At 49.9% G+C, this 21,602-nt stretch overlaps 2 protein-coding genes across 7 annotated transcripts in view; one reads left to right on the top strand and one right to left on the bottom strand.

The window, feature by feature from the left end:
* The window catches only part of LOC147016236 (WD repeat-containing protein 1-like), a 73,698-nt gene extending 56,303 nt beyond the window's left edge, over window positions 1-17,395 (top strand). For both annotated transcript variants that reach the window (XM_085849082.1, XM_085849083.1), the window contains exon 15: window positions 16,849-17,395. In XM_085849082.1, coding sequence (XP_085705208.1) covers window positions 16,849-16,988 — 140 coding nt within the window. In that variant the 3' untranslated portion in view covers window positions 16,989-17,395. The remainder of the gene's footprint in view (window positions 1-16,848) is intronic.
* CC2D2A (coiled-coil and C2 domain containing 2A) overlaps window positions 1-21,602 on the bottom strand; it is a 209,620-nt gene that overhangs the window by 1,564 nt on the left and 186,454 nt on the right. For 4 of the 5 annotated variants that reach the window (XM_085849076.1, XM_085849079.1, XM_085849075.1 and 1 more), the window contains one exon: window positions 17,111-17,732. In XM_085849076.1, the coding sequence (XP_085705202.1) occupies window positions 17,544-17,732 (189 nt within the window). In that variant the 3' untranslated portion in view covers window positions 17,111-17,543. Of the gene's footprint in view, window positions 1-17,110; window positions 17,733-21,602 lie in introns of those variants that run through there. The other variant, XR_015050071.1, reaches the window with a different exon arrangement.

Genomic DNA, 21,602 nt, shown 5'->3' on the forward strand with positions numbered 1-21,602 from the left:
TTTGGCATAGTTTTTACGTCGGATGCCCTTCCTGACGCAACCCTGGTCACCTCTTACAACACAGGGATAAGGATTGGGTTTTGCCATGATTCCGGGCTGCCTCTCATAGCGCGGCCCAGCGCAGAGCTCCCGTCCTCAAGCGATCCTCCAACCCAAGCCTCCGAGTAGCCGGATTACAGGCGCACGCCACTACGCCCGGTCTTGTTTAGTCAAAAAGATATGAACATAAATACATTTCAGCCTGTCGTTGGCGGCCATCTTGGATTTCTCAATTTTAAGGCATTATCGGCCATTTTTGAGCTGAGTATACATCAGATTTGAGTTCAGCACCCCTCAATACCCCTAAATAGCTTGTATGCCATAAATTAACACCATTTGCCTTCAGGATTAAGATTTTTGGAAAATTGACCAAGACTAAAGGTGAATACCATGAATGATCGTGAGGTCAAATAAAAGCCAATTACTATATGATGTTGATAATACTTACATAGCCGATTACCAAACATAAGATGGCGACTATGCGTGACCCCTACCCGTTGTATGTCATGACGTCGATTTCTTCGATAAAATAAATGTAGCTACAAATTCCTGTCAGCTTGACTACACAATGTAAGGTGACATTGCAGTTAAAGATGACAAACACAAATCAATCCATATCTCAACGAAGACCAGTCCTTTGTGCGTGAATGTTTAAACGGTGAAGACGGAATGACCATGTGCCTGGGCGTGACCTAACTCTCTGATTGACAGGAGCTCTGAAGCGCTCGAGCTGTGATTGGTTACTGATGTCATGGACGGTCTGATGACCAATCACAGCAATGAGGTAAATGTGAGGAGGATGAGGAGGGGAAAACAATTTGAAAACCCCTCCTATTGACAGTCAAATGTCAGGGAATAATCAGGATCACTCTAATTTAACACAGCTGGAGGACAATTAACTTGGTGTGTGATTTTGAAGGTGATTGGTTACACCTTAACTAATTTACAATTGCTGTTAAATAGGGGGTGGACACTTGTATTCTAGTTTTGTATTTTTTTATTAATTTTCTGAAATTTGTAGAGTTTGTTTTTCACTTGGAAGTTGTGAGTTACAGTGTAAACTAGAACAGGCACTCATAGAGCGCATACCTTCACCGCCACTACTTTTTTTTGTTCTTGGTATGAGTGTGGGGAACTGGTTTCATATGAATGGTCTTATGACACAAACCACATATCTATAATGTTATGATCCCCCCCCGACTTTCGGGGTCTACGGACTAAACAGCAATCAACTCACGTCGTCTTGGCGAGTCTTCACTCGCAAGCTCGGTGAATACAACGTTTCAACAAGAGAAGGTAATCTCGTTTGATGCTGGTTTCATGCAAATCGAATAAGAATTGACTGAGTTATGCCGAAAACCGCATATTTTTCAAGGGCGTGACCCCCCCCCGACATTTTACCCCAACCGGTGACATGTGTTGTGACGTCATTGTGTCACAAGATTGGGCATTAAATTCTGAACATTTTGGTGCTGGGTTCATGTAAAGCGGACAAGAATTGACCGCGTTATGACAAAAACCGCATATTTTTCAAGGTCGTGACCCCCCTGACCTTTGACCCCTAACCGGTAACAAGAGTATGGGCGTCGGTGTCATATTGCATATCACAAGATGAGGCGTTGAATTCTGAACATTTTGGCGTTGGTTGCATGCAAATTGAATAAAAATTGACCGTGTTATCGTAAAAAGACGATTTTGACCTTTTTGTGACCTTGACCTTGACCTTTGACCCGAACGATCCCAAAAATCTAATCGAATGCTTCCTGGCTAATAACCAATCATCCCACCAAATTTCATGCATTTCGGTTTAATACTTTTTGAGTTGTACGAATCACAAGATTACAAATAAATAAATAAATAAATAAATAAATAAATACACGCCTACCAAAACATAACCTTTCGCAGAATGCGAAGGTAATAACGGTGGAAAAAGTCTGATTTAATGCAATTTAAACTACTCTCACATAATTTAAACTACTGTACCATAATTTAAACTGCAGTAACATATTTTAAACTGCATCACAGCACCATAATTTAAACGACAATCACATAATTGAAACTACAATAGCATAATTTAAACCACAGTAACATAATTTTTTTGTGTACCTTGTCGAGGCTCATATGAGAGCTAATACACAGCACATAGTTATGAGACAGACAAGATGAGACATAACGCACAATGCATGGTTATGAGATCATGGGGCATGAGACAAGAGGGGTGAGAGTGGGAAGGACAAAATAGTGGGGAACGGAGACATTAGGAGATATGTGGAAGGGAGAGGGATGGAGCGGGGAACATGGGGAAAACAAGATGGACATTACAGGGACTTTCAGGAAGGAAAGCAGGGAATTTGAAGGAGGTGGGTTTGGGGTGGATTATCAGGGGTAGAAAAGATCGAGGATTTGGATGGGGGATGATAAGAGGTGGTGGTGACAATTCTCGCAGTGGTGGTCTTATCATCCCGCAACTATCATCAACATCATAGAGTAATCGACTTTTATTTGACACCCGATCATTCATTGTAATCATTCTTGTTATTTTTTTTCATATTGTCTGGTAATCAGCTGCCCAAGTATCAACATCATTTGGCCATCAGCTTTCAATCAACATTGGGGTCATTCATGGTATTCAACTTGTTTCACAATAAAATCAGCTGTTCCTGTAGGATTCCTCTGCTGGGTAGTACATTTCACAGCAAAGATTCAACCATGAGCACCAAGGAGCTTTCAAAATACTTCCTGGATAAAGTTGTGGAAAGGCACAAATCCGGGGATGAGTCTAAAAATATTTCAAACGCCTTGAATATCCCTTGGAGTGGAGAAAAGACAATCATTAATACGTGGTAGGCATATTGTACCACCAAGACCCTGCCTAGATCAGGCCGTCTCTCCAAACTGGATGACCAAGCAAGAAGGAGACTTACCAGAGAGGCCAGCAAAAGTTCAGTGGCAACTTTGAAAGAGTGACAGGCCTTTATGGCAAAAACTGGTCACTTTGTGCATGTTACAATGATATGGTACTGTACTGCAGTACAGGTCAGGCCAGATTAGATCTGTCACTTGCTACAGGTACCAGGTAAACCTGTATTAATCTGGTTCATGGTCGGGTTGTCGGTGACTAAACCCTCTTCCCCACCAAGTTTTCTTGGTGAGGAGGGTGTATGATATGGACACCCAGCAGCATTAAAATCAAAACCTGTCAAAGGGCGGAGGAGATCCTTGTGAGCCAACGGTCATCCATATCTCATGCCCAACTGTCTGCGGACGTCCTCCTGTAGTTGGGTTACTTCTTTTTTTAAAGGAGGTTGGTGGCAATATTTGTACTCCGACCACCGTAAAACCCTTCACGCCGCAAAACATGAAAACCGCAAAGAAAATTGAAAACTCACTCCGTGGGAGTACCTCCTGTGCAGCTGTCCTCCGCAGGGCAGTCTGTGGTTGATCGAGTCTGTGGTTGATCAGTGCCCCAGGCGAGATACTCTTCTCGTTTTGGGGGATTTCAGTACATCGACTGGAACTGATAGGGATGGTTATGAAACGTGTGTTGGTCACCATGGGTCTGGAGCTGTGAACCTGAATAGCACTAAGTTCCTTGACTTTGCAAGAAGTCATGGACTTTGGGTGGCTGGTTCATGGTTTCAGCACCCACAGGCTCATCGCTGGACTTGGTATGACAAAGCAGATTGACCATTTGCTCGTTGATGGTTGCTGGAGGATGATCTAGAACTGCAGGGTCTACCCAAGTGCTCAGTTCCTCAATATCAACCACAGGCTTGTGGTAGAAAATCTGAAGTTGCAGCTTAAATCTGGGAGAATGGTACCATCCCAGCCTTTGGGGAATCCTGAAAAGTTGGGGAGTTCCTTCAAAACCACCATCCTAGATCTTGCTGGTGGATGTCATGGAACTCACTGTCAGGCGAAGAAGAATTTTGTCTCAAGGGACACTGGATACCATTGACCAGTCACAGGGCCAGGCTTACCGGCAGAGCTGAGCTGTTCAGGGAGTTGAAGCAGAAAAGAGGGTGGACAAGGAGGCCAATGTGCGAGGAATCTGTGAGAGCGTAAAGCATAATCTGTGGTCACGTGATTCTCGTCGTCCTTACATGGAATTCGCGCATTGCATTCCTCCAATCCCGTCACTCGGTGTACTGCAGTTAGAGCAGAGGTTGGTGGGCTCTTGATGGAGGAGTCTTAAGTGAAGTCTGGGCCGGTTACTTTGAGTGGCTGTACCAGGCTGATCCACCAGCTGTTGAGTTGTATGTTACGATTCCCTTTCTGACCCACCAATCAACTCTGATCCACCATCGTTTGTGGTGAACCGGTTGAAATGGGGTAAAGCTCCTGTGATCTGTGACATCCATGCTGAACTTCTCGAAGCTGGTGAAATTGCTGCACTTATGTCACTGTATGCAATTCTGTGCTTTGCCTGGAACACAGGCATCCTCCCAACTGATTGGAAGAGGGGCCTTGTTGTCCCTTTCTGGAAAGGGAAGGGTGATCGTCAAGACTGCAACAACTACCGAGGGGTGATGCTGCTCTCAGTGCCAGGCAAGTTCTTTGCTCGGATAATGCTTGATCAAGTTCACCACAATCTCCTTGAGCACCAGTGCCCAGAGCAGTCAGGCTTTACACCAAAGAGTACAATGATTGACCGTATCTTTGCCCTTCCAGTCCTCACTGAATGCAGACGAGAGTTTCGGCAGGGGCTGCTTGCAGCTTATGTTAATCTCTGCAAAGTGTTCAATTCAGTGAATCGGGATGCCCTCTGGAGGGTTCTTGGTCTTCGTGGGGTACCACCAACACTGATCAATCTGATGTCTGAACTATACTCTGGAATTGAGAGTGCTGTGAGATGTGGTGGTGCCATCTCCGACATATTTCCAGTTGGTACGAGAGTTCGTCAAGGGCATGTATTGGCCCCCACACTTTTCAGCGCTTATATGGGCTGGATTCTGGGGAGGATGTCGGAGAGATGAAGCTGCGGTGCATCGTTTGGGAATGTCAAGATATCTGACCTTGATTTCGCAGATGCAGTCATCTTAGCGGAGACTCTGCATACCCTTTTGGGGGCCCTCGAGGTGCTGAATGAGGAGTAGGAGCTGCTGGGATTACGGGTTTCCACGGTTAAAACTAAGATCCAGGCTTTCAATGACATCTTGGATGCTGCTATCTCGTCTGTACCTATTTTTGGTGAGGTTGTTGAGGTCATGGAAAGATTCACTTACTTTGGCAGTGATATTCATGTCTTTTCTGGCTGTGAGCCAGATGTCAAGAGATATCTGGGTCGAGCCTGGTGAGTCATGGATTCACTGGATCATGGGATGTGGCACAGTCAGTTCCTGTGCTGAAGGACGAAAGACCAAGTCTTCAGGTCCTTGGTGCTTCCAGTCTTGCTCTGTGGATGTGAGACTTGGACTCTGACCAGGGATCTGAGATGGAGACTTAATTCCTTTGGCACCAGGTCTCTCCGGAGAACCCTTGGCTCTCGCTGGTCAGACTTTGTGTCCAACGAGCGGTTGCTGAGAGAGACTCAAATTAGATTTGTTACCTGCATAGTCTGTGAGTGTCAGCTGCAGCTGTATGGACATGTGACTCATTTTCCTGACGCTGATCCTGCTCACCAGATTCTCTCGGCGAGGGAGTCTCGTGAGTGGAGGAGGCCAATGAGCCAACCACATGCTTCGTGGTTGCAGCAGCTTGATCAGCATCTCGAGGAGATGGGGATGGGCCAGGCATCTGTCTGGGGGATGGTAAATGGAGGCCCCTGGAGTACCAGCAGAAAGCGACTCGCTGCTCCGGCGCATGCTCCCACATCTGACCTGACCTGTACATGCTGCTTCCTTACTTGTTCCTCGGCATTTAAAGGATGGAGCACAGAAACCACATAGGTTGACATCCTTTATGAGGAGGAAATTCCTTCTTAATTGCCTTTTTGAGTGTGAAGAGAAAAGTGGTCACTGAGACCCAGAGTGCCCCAGGAGGTGGTCACTTTCCCCAAAGCTCAGCGGCTGCTTTTGCCTGAATCCAAGTCTGATGCATATGATTTGTTCATTCTCCCCTGAGGCTCGTGTGCGTGCGTGCGCGCGCCAATCCGTCTCCATAATTCCAAAACCATGAAACCGAGTGGCCCCAAACTTTGCATGCACACTCAGGGAACTCCAAGGGAGTGCATGAATGAAAACTGGGTGTTTGGGTTAATATAAACATTCCTTTTGAAGATAATTAATGGCCTTATTTAATTATATCCTTTATCAACGCTCATCCTTGGTCATATCACCTCTCTGTCTCTCGCTGGGGTCTTAATTCGCAATTTTAAAATTTTTATTATTTTTGGCTTGCTCAACAATGCCTTGTCTTGGAACAGGCTGAAATGGGTTTTTAACGATAAAGGTTTTTGGGGTTTTTTTTTGTGCTTTCCTTACTCATCTCACCGAATGCCTGATCATCATACCTATGAATCACTGGATACATTGCAATGCTTACAAACACCCAGACACCAGTGCATGTGGCTTTCTTTAATTTCCACACATGCCATTACCTCGAGAATCTCTCAATCTCAGCAGAATTTCAAAATTAAATGTCTTCATTGACTTCAGCAGCAGTTCTGACTGCTTAGAAAAAAGAAAAAGTGTTCATTTGTCCAATTCGGACATTCCTTCAAATTCTGGATGTCTCCGGGTGCATGGTGTTTACATGACCGATTGCTAATCACTTGCCAAGACAGCTGTTCCTTATCAACTGTTTCGTTGGAGTGCATGCTTGAGTGCTTCAGCCACTTGTTGAGTGCTCTACAATATTCGTACTGTCACTGAATCTATCGATTGACTTGAACAAAGTTCAGGGCCTACTCGCCTGCATTTGGCCCTGTTTTGTGTGGTGCCTCGGGCGGTGGCTCGCTCACTGAAAATATGCAATTTTATCTTGCACCATGTTTTCCCTTTTTTGTACGATCTTTTCATTATGCGACCCGTCACTTCGGCATAAATAAATAAAAATAAACGTTTCTATTCAAAATTTTCTTCAACTGTTTCATTGGAGTGCTTGCTTGAGTGCTTAAGCCACTTGGCAAGTGCTGTTCAAACTTCAATGGTGATACCACGGCATGGTTCTCCATGGGGATATCTCCAGAATAAGGAAGGCAAAATAAATTATTTTACGAGTGAAACATGTTTTCAGTTGTTCCAAAGCAATGAATCGCCAGATTACGGAAGGCTAGCCAAGCTTATCACACGCTTGCTCTAAGCTATCTCACCTGGTTTTGAAAGTCGACCCCGCAGTAAACTGTTATCTTGGTGTTTCAAAGGCAGGGTTATTCATCAATGTGTCCCGTCTCTCAAATGGGCGTTAAACTGGACATCACATCTACTGGAATTCCCTCCCTCCCCCCCTCCTTTCTCCCCCTCCTCTCTCTCTCTCCCTCTTTCCCTCTCCCACCTCTCCGTCCCCCATCCCCACCCCTCCGTTGAGGATTGACGGTTGAGTTTTGAATTTAAAACGGCTTCCCCATAGTGTAGCATGTATGAATCAAAATGAGTCGATTGGAGGGGTGCAAAGGTCGCTGCATTGTGAGCAGGCCTTTGCCAGTCAAATAGTGTGGGTTTTAGTTTTACATGGTTTTATGTGCAACCCAGCGGTTAAAAATAAAATGTTACGGTTTGGGTGCATTTTATCGCCGTTCCCTTTCCTTCCCCTCATACTGTTTTTCCTCCCCCTTCCCCTCACACTGCCTACCCCCCCTTTATGCTTACCTCCTCCCAAACCCCCTCCCCTATCCACCCTCCCCTTTCCCATGGACACATCTCCAGGTGGTCTCCATGTGCTGTTTTAACTTTTATTCAATCCTGTACTAGTCCCCTCCCCTTTTTCACAAGTCTCACTAACAAATGCAAGTTCAGAACCCCTTCCCCTCATGCTTACCTCCTCCCAAACCCCCTCCCTATTCTCTCTCTCCCCCAGCCTCCTCGCTCCCACCCTCCACTCCTGAAATGTTTAGTGAGGCGTGGCTCCACCTACCCTCTCTTCCTTGCTCACCCCCTCCTCGCTCCCCCATATATATTAAATATATATATATATATATATATATATATATATATATATATATATATATATATTGTTGTGGTTGACGAAATTCGCAAACCACCATTCAGGTCCCTTAGGTGAGATATCTCTGTAAGTATATGTGTAGTTAGGCCCAAACCCGTTGTTTAGAGGGAATAAATGTCATTCATTCGGGCTGCGATCCTTCAGGATAGCCGTTTTTCTTTTACTATCTTTATTTTGGACCAGCCGCCATTACTTCCACCACAACCACCACCAACCACGTCTCAACAGCCATCACACAACAACCACCAACCGCAACGCCGCTTCACAACAACAGCCACGACCCTTGCCGTCACATCTCGCTCTCGCAACCATCGCATCACCGCCATTCCCGCGCCGCTTGTGGGCGCCGATCCTGGACTCGTGCAGGGCGCGCACCGAGCAGCGGGTGCAAAAACACCAGCCTTTCCGAGAAATCGGATCGAAAACGATTCACGCCCACTTCTGTTCCGTCCTATCGGCGAGCGTGGGGCGATTTGGCCCCGCCTCCAGGTGCGTCGGAGTATAATCGCTATATGCAGATTCGCGGATCAAAAAGCATTCACGCCCACTTTTCCTCTGTCCAATGGGGAGCCAGCCAGAGGTAAAGGGTCGAAGGTGAAGGAGCGAAGCCACGGGGGCTATAAAGGGCCGCGTTCGCTCGCCAAAAAGGCAGTTGAGTTGGGAAGAAGAAGGAGTTGAGTTGGGAAGAAGAAGTAGTTGAGTTGGGAAGAGTCGCAGTAGTTGAGTCAGTCAAGGAGAGTTGAGAAGAGAAGAGTCAGAGAAAGCAGTTGGACGGAGCTGAGAAGAGTGGAGAGGTGGCGGCGGCGAAGGCAGTCGAGAGGGCGCTCGTGTCAGAGTCGGGGAGCTGTGGAGAGGGGAGGCCGGTAACGCGACCGAGGTCGCGGTGGAGACGCTCGTCGCGGGACCCGAGCCAGTGAGATATCCTCATTCCCCAGAGCATCAACAACCCCCTCCTGTTTCCCCCCGCGCTGAGATAGTGTGAGAAGGGGGCCCCGTTCCCACCCCATACCAGGCAGTGCCAGCGAGGCCTGCGGAGTCGGGGTGCCACCGCCATTTTGCGGCTCATCACCAGACGGGTAGGCTCGACGCGGTCTCGGCCCCAGGCCCGTCTGCCCCCCTCATCGTTGAGGGTGGTCCCTTTTTCTTTTGCTTTGAGTATATGTGTTGTCGGCGCCGTCTGTGAAGTAAAACTGTATAAGTGTTGCCGTGTGCTCGGTAGTCGGTAGTAGATCTGCAGTGTGTTTTTCTTTTGTTACATTTGCTTTTTGTGCAGAATTGTTGTGTTTCTTCTATTTTTACATTTGCTTTTGGTGTATAATTGTATATGTGTGCTTTCCGTTTGCCGCGGAATAAATGTGCTTTATGTTGAACTGTTTTTCCCGTTTCGCTTCATCTTTTCCTTTATTGAATCTCCATCTTACTTCACGTAAAGGGTTGGTCGTGGGCTAAAACGCCCGATAATTAATCGAACCGTCGAGGTTGACGATAACACTGCTCGGTTATCCCGATAGTACGGAACGGGTCGCTTAAAGTGGCCCGTGTCCGAAGTCGACCTGCGGCGAGGTGCGATCGCCCGGTCTACCCTCCGTGTGGGTACTTAGGTAGGTCGAATTTGGCGAGCAACCCTATCCCACGCGGGGGGGGGGGGGGCGATTGGCACGATCGTGGTGAGGCCGAAAGGCCCACCCGTGACTAGTTCCCGGCGTTAGTCCGAGAGGGTCATGACGGGATTGTCTGTCCGGTGGGCGACGTGCCGCGATTCGAGTTACGTGGCCGTCCGCACGCCGGCGGGTGCGAATCCGCAACACTGGTGTCAGGTCGTGCGATATAAACTCATCGCCCTCCTCGCGGCACTGGTATCGGAGAACGGGAAAACGGGCTCTCCTGTCTCCAGCTAAATTCACGGGAATCGGTCCAGGGGTGAGACGAGCGACCCCCGATTCCCTCCAAATTACGAGCGATTCAAATTAACCTTTTACGAGAAATAAGATGGCGTCTCAAGGCGAGCGGGAGCCGGGGGTATTAGAAATGGATGTAGAATGTGTAGAATCCATGGTCCAGGATGAAAACCCCAAGCAGGAAATGTTGGTTGTGCAGGAACACGAACTCGCCCAACTGAACCCAGAGCCCGAAATAGGTGCGCCGGCGGCCGCGGTGTATGACACCTCCCCTCCCCCTCTCCACCAAAACCCTTCCCCGATCCCTGCCGAAACGGCTCACCCAAGCGCACCCGACATGGCCCAGCTATGCGCCATGCTGGCGGCAATGACAGCGAGGATGGATACAAACACAAAGGAAATGAAAAACGAAATAAAAGGCATGAACAAGCAAATGAACGAAGTGAAAACGAAAATGGATGCGAATACACAGCAAATGAAGGAAGAAATGAAAGAGCTGCGGGGTGAGACGCGGAACATGGGCCGAAGCCTGCAGGCGGGCATGAAGGCAATAACCGGGGAGCTCAAAATGGCGACGCCACGTGTGGGAGCGAACGAGCTGGGAGGGAGTGCAACGGCTGTTGGGCCCGCGGTGGAGGCGGGTAAGTAAAAAATAATTCGGGGGACGTGTTGGGCGAGGGTCGTGACGGAAAAAGTGACGGTAACCGAGAGGGAAAAACTAATTGGGGTGACGGAGACGTGCATGAGGGAGATAACAAGGGAAGAGACGGAAATAATAGTTGAGACAAGGGAGGTAAAGGGTGAAGAGGTGACCTGAGTTGGCAGAGACACGGGAGATGGGAACGATAGAGGGAAGACTACACGATGAAGACGGGGATAGAGACGCACACACACACGGAGGTAGTGGAGGATAATGGGGGTGAGCTGGCGGACTGGGTGGAGACCCAGTGCGAGCAGCGGGATGGCCTCCTCCAGGAACAAGGGGAGGGAGTATGCCCCCTTGAGGCGGATCACGACCAGGTGAGTTCGGTCGTGTCGAGCGAGGTCGAGGGGAGGAGTGCTGCGGACGGGTGCACGGAGAGCTTGGGGGGTATAGAGGCCCCGGGGACCCTTGTGGGGACACAAATCCCCAGTGTGGTTGTCCCGGTGTGTGTGGTGCAAGGTGTGAGTGCGTCCCCGTGTGTGGATGAAACCGCCAGTATGGATGAAACACCGCGGTTGAGTGCCCCCGCGTGTGTGAGTGAGGCACGGTGTGTGAGTCAGGAACGGTGTATGAGTGAGGCACCGCGGATGAGTGCCCCCGCGTGTGTGAGTGAGGCACGGTGTATGAGTGAGGAACCGCGGGCGAGTGCCCCCGCGTGTGTGAGTGAAGCACGGTGTATGAGTGAGGCACCGCGGATGAGTGCCCCCGCGTGTGTGAGTGAGGCACCGCGGGTGAGTGCCCCCGTGTGTGTGAGTGGTGTGGTTTGTGTGAGGGAAATGGCACGAGTGAGTGAAAGGCTGCGAGTGAGTGGAGCCACGTGTGCAAGGGTAATGGCATGCGTGAGTGAGCGGCCGAGTGTGAGAGAGACAACGTGTGCAAGGTCGCTGTGTGTAAGGGAGATGTCGGTCGGCATGTGTGAACATGCAGCCGCGTCTCCCGGTGTGAGTTTAATGGTGTGGAGTGTGAGCGTCGTAACACGCAGGTGTGCGTGGGTCGAATGGCGACAACTGCGACATGAGAGGAAAGAAAGCCGAGTAGCGGCTGTAGTTGTTTCGGGGACCGTGCCGGGTTCACCCAGCAGCGAGCACGAGGTCCGTGCTGTGCAACGCACGAGGCCCCCACATGCTCGCTTGCGAGAGTGAAGTCCCGATCCGGAAACGCCAGCGGTGGATTTGCCGATCCCGCGGACGGACAAAGTTTAGGCAGGATTATGGATTTGGACCGGATGGGTTCTCCACGCGATCGTGTGTGTTTAGCTCCAACGGGCAGAGCACATGTGTTCGCGTGGGGAACCCCTCGAGACGTGGGGCTTGTGTTTTTTTTTTATGCGCACGGTGACGTCATGGCGACACGTGGGGTTGGAATCTGGCAGGAGGGGTATCCCTGCCGGATGGTACCGTCCAAGGAGGGACGAGGAACACGTGCAGCTGCATGACGTCACGGGCAGGTGCAAAATGCGCGAGCTGTGAGTTACCGCGCTGGTGCTGCGCAATTAGAAAAAAAAAAAAAACAGCAAGCCTCGCTTTCGGGTGAACAGGATTCTCCCGGGCAAGGGGTGGAAGACCCCCTTACCCAGGGCACAGGATGGAAACTAGTTAGGGGGAAGGGTTAGGTTAGCTAGACCGACTTCATGGGGCAGGGGTAAGTCCTCATGGAGTCCGTGGAATGGATGAGTGAGAGGGATTCTAGCGAGATTTAGGTTGGGAAATTGATTAATGGGATTATTTGGAGACAGTGACAGACTTGTGGATGTGTAGCCGGGACGTAGTTTAGCTACGTAGGTTAAATGGAACGTGCTATAGTTTAAGGGACGACGTGGGAGCACGAGTTAGTTAGGGGAGGTAGTTAGAAGGATGGCAGAGTTCAGCGGTGAGTGTGTTGAAGAGTTGGTGAGTGAAGTGGAAGCATGTGCTTGGTGAGTGAGCGAGGCCAGCGGGTCTGTGTGTATGGAGCAAATGGGGACTGCATGGTGCAATGAGTGATTGGGGGGAGGAGTGACTCCCGCCCAAGGGACCCCGGGGTCAGTGTAGAGTGAGTTAGCTGGGTTAGTCAAATTAACAAAAATGGAGGTTGTTTTGTCGTTGGTGGGTGTGTAGGCTCGAAACCCGTTTGGAGGGGTGCAGGAGCCCTGTTGACGGGCTGGGAGCGTGGCTACGAAAGGTGAGTATCGCTGAGTGGGTACCCCGGGCACCAGGCTAGTCGGCCGTGGTAGGCCAAGGGCCCATGGGGGGCCGGGATAGCGTCATGGGCACGGGTGCGCCCGCTTGGTGCGGGGGCCCGGGGCGCCATTAGCCGCGTGGGCAGTGTTGTGGGCACGGGTGACCCTCGGAAAGGGGCCTGGGAAGCCAGCCTGCCACGTGTGCGTTTCAGGGGAGGTGCCATGGGGGGCACTCCCCGGTGTTTAGGGAGCTGGTATGCTCGGAGGCAGTGTAGTGCCCGGGGGTGCCATAGCGGGAGATTCGGCAGAGGGTCGTGCCTGCCAAAGGGAGCCACGCATCCCAGCCATGAGACCGTGTGAGGGCACGGAGAGAAAATTGGGGGGCGAGGCCCGAAATTGTGAGGACACCAACACAGGCGACGGGAATCTGGGTTGTTAGAACCAATAGTTTAAGCGAGAGGCGCTTGTTGAAAGCCCCGGGGTAGTTTAACAGGTTAATGGTTAGGGTAGATTAGGAAGTGTACCCCTCCGCACCATCCATCCCCTCGCTCTCGTTGTGGGCCGCTGGACCCACTTTGGGTTAGATCTCTGAACTCTGGGGAGGCCATTCTGAGGCTTGGATTGGGCCTCGGCACAGGACGCTAGCTCTCCCTTGTTCCCCTCCGGGAAGGGAACGTAGGGGTTGGGAGTAGGCTAGGTGACAGGATAGGTTAGCCGAACAAGGACAGTACAGGGGGTTAGGGGACGATTTATAGTGGGGAAGTAAAAATAAAAAAAATAAGTTGAGGCTAAATTGGGGTTTGACAAATTAAGGGAGTGGGTATAGACAATGACAGGCAAAGGCGATAGGTTGGGAGGGAGACCGTAGGGTAGGTCCGAGCCCGCCTTCCGAGTGGCCAGCACCACCGCACTCCCTCCACCAACCTCCACTGAACGGCAAAGGCTGGCCATCTTCATCTGCTGGCTGCGTTGCTGCAAGGCAAAGGCCGGCCCACTTCATCGGCAGCTGTTGTTTTGCTGCAAGGCCTGTGCCGGCTGGATCGTCTGCAGCTGCTGTGCTGCAAGGCCTGTGCCGGTCGGATTGTCTGCAGCTGCTGTGCTTCAAGGCCTGTGCCGGCCAGTTCATCTGCCGGCTGTGTTTGCCTGCAGCGGCCTTGTTCTGCAGGCTGTGTTTGCCTGATCACCTTTGCCATGCCATGCCATGCCCACTGCCCCTGTTCACCAGCCCCGTTCAATTTTTGCTTTGCCCCCCCCTGTTCATTTCCATGTGCGCCAGGATCCGCAAGGCAACAGTTTGCAAGCTGCGAGAACTGCCCTGTTGGCAGCTACAACACGGGCCTGCAGTGGCGGCCCGTGCACCGTGTTTGCGTGCATCCATTCATCCATCCATCCATCCGTTGAGCTCATTGCGTGTGCCACTTGAGCTGGCACGGAGACTGCGTTTGTGCAGCCCATGCACCGTTGTGGTTCACTGCGTTCAGTTCAAAAGGGAAGGCCTTGGACTGCGTGTGAGCAGCCGGCCACGTTCCCTGTCACCTGCATTGTTTGAGCCAGAGACTGCATGCGAGCAGCCTGGCTCCCTGCTAACTGCTTTTTTTTTTTTGCAGAGTCCATTGATCCTGGGCCATGGTTTAGTGTAAAATATGTAAGTTCAGGTTAAGATGTACTGTAAATATGAGTGCGCCCCCGGCATGTCTGTCTTAGCGCCGGCAATTTTATTTAAGTCGTCCGTGTGAGTGAGTTTGTTTAGGTAGTTGCTCAGCCCTCAGGTTATTTATTTTGGGGACACGAATACCATGAATGTCGCACTCAGGGATTCGTAGGTAAAATGTACTAGGGGAGAACTACACATGATGGCACACGAAAATTTGACTCGGGACGAGTCTGTAAAAAGGGGAGGGGGTAGTGTTGTGGTTGACGAAATTCGCAAACCACCATTCAGGTCCCTTAGGTGAGATATCTCTGTAAGTATATGTGTAGTTAGGCCCAAACCCGTTGTTTAGAGGGAATAAATGTCATTCATTCGGGCTGCGACCCTTCAGGATAGCCGTTTTTCTTTTACTATCTTTATTTTGGACCAGCCGCCATTACTACCACCACAACCACCACCAACCACGTCTCAACAGCCATCACACAACAACCACCAACCGCAACGCCGCTTCACAACAACAGCCACGACCCTTGCCGTCACATCTCGCTCTCGCAACCATCGCATCACCGCCATTCCCGCGCCGCTTGTGGGCGCCGATCCTGGACTCGTGCAGGGCGCGCACCGAGCAGCGGGTGCAAAAACACCAGCCTTTCCGAGAAATCGGATCGAAAACGATTCACGCCCACTTCTGTTCCGTCCTATCGGCGAGCGTGGGGCGATTTGGCCCCGCCTCCAGGTGCGTCGGAGTATAATCGCTATATGCAGATTCGCGGATCAAAAAGCATTCACGCCCACTTTTCCTCTGTCCAATGGGGAGCCAGCCAGAGGTAAAGGGTCGAAGGTGAAGGAGCGAAGCCACGGGGGCTATAAAGGGCCGCGTTCGCTCGCCAAAAAGGCAGTTGAGTTGGGAAGAAGAAGTAGTTGAGTTGGGAAGAAGAAGTAGTTGAGCTGGGAAGAGTCGCAGTAGTTGAGTCAGTCAAGGAGAGTTGAGAAGAGAAGAGTCAGAGAAAGCAGTTGGACGGAGCTGAGAAGAGTGGAGAGGTGGCGGCGGCGAAGGCAGTCGAGAGGGCGCTCGTGTCAGAGTCGGGGAGATGCGGAGAGGGGAGGCCGGTAACGCGACCGAGGTCGCGGTGGAGACGCTCGTCGCGGGACCCGAGCGAGCGAGATATCCTCATTCCCCCGAGCATCAACAACCCCCTCCTGTTTCCCCCCCGCGCTGAGATAGTGTGAGAAGGGGGCCCCGTTCCCACCCCATACCAGGCAGTGCCAGCGAGGCCCGCGGAGTCGGGGCGCCACCGCCATTTTGCGGCTCATCACCAGACGGGTAGGCTCGACGCGGTCTCGGCCCCAGGCCCGTCTGCCCCCCTCATCGTTGAGGGTGGTCCCTTTTTCTTTTGCTTTGAGTATATGTGTTGTCGGCGCCATCTGTGAAGTAAAACTGTATAAGTGTTGCCGTGTGCTCGGTCGGTAGTAGATCTGCAGTGTGTTTTTCTTTTGTTACATTTGCTTTTTGTGCAGAATTGTTGTGTTTCTTCTATTTTTACATTTGCTTTTGGTGTATAATTGTATATGTGTGCTTTCCCTTTGCCGCGGAATAAATGTGCTTTATGTTGAATTGTTTTTCCCGTTTCGCTTCGTCTTTTCCTTTATTGAATCTCCATCTTACTTCACGTAAAGGGTTGGTCGTGGGCTAAAACGCCCGATAATTGATCGAACCGTCGAGGTTGACGATAACACCGCTCGGTTATCCCGATAGTACGGAACGGGTCGCTTAAAGTGGCCCGTGTCCGAAGTCGACCTGCGGCGAGGTGCGATCGCCCGGTCTACCCTCCGTGTGGGTACTTAGGTAGGTCGAATTTGGCGAGCAACCCTATCCCACGCGGGGGGCCGATTGGCACGATCATGGTGAGGCCGAAAGGCCCACCCGTGACTAGTTCCTGGCGTTAGGGTCACGACGGGATTGTCCGTCCGGTGGGCGACGTGCCGCGATTCGAGTTACGTGGCCGTCCGCACGCCGGCGGGCGCGAATCCGCAACAATATATATCTCTCACACACACCTCTCTCTTCCCATCAGTAAAGCGATGGGTTGTATTTGCTCGTAAATAAAATGCACAATTGTAACATTAGTTTAAATTTTAATTTCATAATTACCTTTTTCTGTTTTTGGTACTTGCTTTGTAATTTTCCCTCAAGTCTTTATAAACATTGCAAAATGTCATTCCAGTAGGTAAATGAAGCAGTACTGGCCAAGGTTCCAGTTATTTGTGGTGGTGATGATGTTTAATTTGTTTTTAGATTGTCACCCGTTGCACCACATCACTGCTCTCACCTGGATCGATGACAACACGCTGGTTACCACCTCTGGTGATGCGTGTGTGAAGCAGTGGGATATCATCCATGGTAAAATGTGTCCACATATGGGAGAGGATTCTTAAAGTGGGAAGGGAAGGAGTGTTTGTGGATGGGGGGGGATGCTTGTGGAGGGGGGAGGCAATGTTAGTGGAGGGGGATGTGGGTGTTTGTTGGTATGTTTGTGGAAGGGGGAAATGTTTGTGGAGGAGGGGGGGGGGTTGTTGTATTTGCATTTTCCACCGTTTGCGTTGGATTTCTCACCTACTAGGTGTTTGTGGTACATTCCAATGAAAAGCTTAACGATTATTAACCTTTTGTTGAAAATATTCTCCATTCCTTGAGTTGCATTACCTTGTCACATACAGGTTCACTCTGCTCTATTCTAATTGAATGCTGGATGCTGCGAATTTGATTATGCGCATCAATGAATCAAATGTTTCTATTGTTGAATTTATTTTTCATTGCATTAAAAAGCATCACTTAACCTGCACATGAAGTTGTAGCTCATTACACACAGTAATATCATCTGTGGTTACCACACACTGCCTTGACGTACCACAGGCGGTCTGTTTTTTAAACCACGCACGGCGTACAGCGATGGAGGGTCATGGTGGAGGAGTGCGGCTGTGGAGGGTGCTTTATCGCAGACGTTTGAGGGAAGCGATGTACACCCACACAGACATGACATTGCTTGGGTACGGGTGCACGTACACGGCGAGAGCAAACTCCACGTTGGGCACCTGGCATTCGTGTACACCTGTGCTGTGCACCCTCTCCACGATGGGCCACAGTTCTGAAAAAGGCATCTGCAAGGGGAACCCACACATCTGTGCAGGAAAAGCTTGTTAAAATGACTTGTTTTCATCACTAAATCCTCGTACATTTTTTATTCTACCTTTTTAACTAAATACCATATTCCGTCTAATACTGACACTGCTACTTTTCCATTGCACCTTGTAATTGGACAGGAACCGTTTTTTGGGGGGGGGGCAGGGGGGGTTTGGCCCACCTTTCATGAGTCATTGAACTCGGGCAGGAATTTGTGATTTGTTCAGGATACCGGCGATAGCTTGCCTACTCTTCACGAAAGGCACCGTGGGATCTTTAACATCCACCAACTAATGATGGTAGACTGGACGACCAGTTTAACATCAATTTGAGGGAAGGACACAGATGCTTCGCCCTCCCTGTGAAACTCCAGGATGGTAGTTTGTAGCTGGATCGGGATTGAAAGTTAGGCGAGACAGCTTGGAGGCGAGTGTGTACCTCTCGGCTGTCTTACTTGAGGGAAGGCCCACATACCCTTTATCACCACACAATGGTATTCAGTCAGCATCAAGGCACCTGTTTCTTAAGTATGATTGTTACGCTTCATGCATGTTTACAGTGGTTTAAAATGTCAATGGTTAACATGACAATAGTTCCCCAGTATTTCATCGGAACTAAAACCATCTTACTAAGAATCCAGTGCCAGCACGGTGTAGTTAGGAATACAATTCTTTGAGCTCGTGAAATAAATGTGGGCGAAGCCTTTTTCCACCTTAGGTTATATTTATGATGCTGTTCTTCCATGCTCAAATCAAAGGCTGTTCATCAAGCCATTATCTCCTTGTGTGCATGTAATTTGTCTGAGGCTGATCAGAGCAAGATCAAGACCGTTTATTCCTGATACCTGAAACCCCATGCCTACACAAAACAGATTTTTTTGGGGGGGGGAGGGGGGAGTGGGAAGTTGGCCTCATATTCCAACCTCCTCCTCCTCCTCCTTCATGTACAGCACAAAGCTGTGGGTAGCATCATTGGCTGATGGTGTGGCTGTGCCGCTGATGCTGTGCCCCATACCATTACACTGGTACTTATTTTGCCAAACTTGGAAAGGATGACAGGCTGAGTCCACCCCACCTTGTGTAAATTCATTGGCAAACAGGGGTTTGAACTCAGGACCCAAGGATCCCAAGATCCTCCATCCAATTATCATCTAACTTTCTTGAAATATTCTCCATAGTACACATTCCTCCACTGAAAATTTCATGCCAATCTCTCAACTGGTTGTGGAGAGAAATTAAAATGTGAATACAAGTGAAAAAGAGGTAGGAAGGAAAAAAAGAGAGGGCCTTAACCATGTCAGGTCAGGTATGGGAGCATGTGCCGGAGCAGCGAGTCACTGCGTCCACTTTCCACCGGTACTCCAGGCGCCTCCGCCTGGCCATCCCCCAGGCAGATTCCTGGCCCATCCCCATATCCGTGAGATGCTGATCAACCACAAGGCATGCGGTCATCCCCTTGGCCTCCTCCACTAACGAGGCTCCCTCGCTGAGGGAATCTGGTTTGTAGGATCAGCGTCAGGAAAACGAGCCACATGTCCATTCAGCCGCAGCTGATGCTCACGGACTATGCAGGTTACAAATCTCATTTCAGTCTCTCTCAGCAACTGCTCGTTGGACACAAAGTCCGACCAGTGATAGCCAAGGATTCTCCGAACAGACCTGATATCCTGGTCTGAAGGAATTAAGTCTCCATCTCAGATCTTTGGTCAGAGTCCAAGTCTCACATCCGTAGAGCAAGACTGGAAGTACCAAGGACCTGAAGACTCGGACTTTCATCGTCCTGCACAGGGACTGACAGCGTCACACCCCCATGATCCATTGAATCCATGACTCCCCAGGCCTGACTCAAATGTCTATTGACCTGGCTTACTAGGGTCCTGAGTTTAAGCCCTGTCGGCCGCTGAATTAATACACCAGGGGGTTGACTCAGCCTGTCATCCTTCCGAAGTCGATGAAATGAGTACCAGTTCCAGTGTGTGCACTGGTAGTGGGGCACTGCATCAGCGACAGTCACGCTTCAAGAAATGATAGCTACCCCGGCAGCTCAGCTGCCATACGACCACCACCATTAGAGGAAATACATTTGTTGTCAGGACGACCGCGGGGACCGCTTCAGTGTTCCGATGATTAAGAAGGTAATGACAGCTACGTTGCTAGTTGCAACTCTGTGCCCGATTATACTATGCTAAGATTGGATTCCAGGGTGTTACTGGATTTCATTGCAAGCTGCCCAAGGGGGGCTTCCTCAAAGGAGAGAGTCCAGAAATGAGTGACAGCACAGGATGTATGCCCAAAAAGACCACAAGATCATGTTTATGCGTTAAACCCAAGCATAAGCAAGATCATGCGTTACACCCAGGCCATATCCCCCAAAACTATATATGCCCACTTCTTCGAAACAACAACCCCCAACAAAATCCATCCAGCTGAGCTGACTTGCTCTTTCTTCCGAATGACCAGGACTATAAATATGCTCTCTGTGTAGTTGACATTGCCAGTCATTTCAAGGCAGTCAGACTATTAAAAATATAAAACTGCAGCTGCCAAGGCCCATGAATTGGTGGACATCTATAAGAAAGACCCACTGACCTAGACCCCGACTCTCATGGTTGATGATGGGGGTGAGTTCAAGGGGGAGACCACAGCCACCCTGAAAAAGCATGTGGTTGTTGTCAGCCATGCACAACCTGGACACCACAGAAGCCAGGCATTCGTGGAGTCCTTCCACCAATGGCTTACTTAGAGACTATTCGCAAAGCAGTACCAGAAGGAACTCATAACCAATAAAGATAACCGTGAATGAGTTTCTGTGCTGCAGACGGTCGTTGCAGACATTAACTCAACCAAGACATGCTTGACTGGTATTGCCTGAGTTGAGGCCATAAAAATGAAACGAGTGCATACAGTCGGCCGAAAAGCCCTCCCACACTCCCAGAAGTTCCACTTGAGGTCGGCAGTCTGATTTATATTGCTGCCAATGATGTGGACCCCAGGAGAAGGGCAGATGATGGACGACAGACCCTTGGTGGACGCGCAAATCCTATCCATCCTCCACTGAGTTAGCCAGGCTAACCATTGCTGTATTACAATTACACAGCATACTTGAATCATGGGTACACAAGGTCTCAGCTAAAATCTGGAACCCCCCCCCCCCCTCAGCACTTCTGTCTGAAATTGCATGAAAAGCAAGTTAACGAAACGTTTCCAGGGATATGGCTGGTTGTTGTCAAGGTGGTCGAAATTGAACATTTGCCCATGGCGGATGTGTATAGCTCCGCATCAGGAGCGGTTCTGAGCACACGGTGTACTTATTTTCTGCAGCAGCACATAGGCCTAGGATGTAACAAACCGTGAGCCTTTCCATGTCTGGGGTCTTCTTCATATGGATCCTCCCTTTCCTCTTATCTTCCTTGACATATTGCTTGATTCCAGCACCGGGTGTGGACCGAAGCAGTGTTGGAACCACGACACCTCCGACATTGTCAGACATGCACGATCTGATTGGCAAATGCAGCACGACTGACGGCTTTGTAAACCGTATTTGTCACCGAGCTCTCGAGCCTTCTGGCAGGTTTTTCTCCCCGTAATTGTCACACAGCAGATGACACAGAATTGCTTCATCTGTTGGTCACAACTACTGAGTGATTTTTGCGACAGCAAGAGGGAATGGGGCAAATTCATTTTGTGGTAGTCCTTTGATGCCTATCTGGTGACCACTACTTGGATCACTGAGCAGTCTTCAAAATAGGTCATGGTCTGCTTTGTTGGTTTTGCTTTTGCCAATGGATGTAGCGACGTTCACTGTATTCAGATTTGAATGTTTTTGAGTTGTTCTTGTGAATGGTGTCATGGAAACTTCTGGGAGCAACC

This window comes from Eptatretus burgeri, chromosome 12 (genome assembly GCF_056783735.1).
Source record: "Eptatretus burgeri isolate ZD-2024b chromosome 12, Ebu_testis_v1, whole genome shotgun sequence".
Taxonomy (NCBI): Eukaryota; Metazoa; Chordata; class Myxini; order Myxiniformes; family Myxinidae; genus Eptatretus; species Eptatretus burgeri.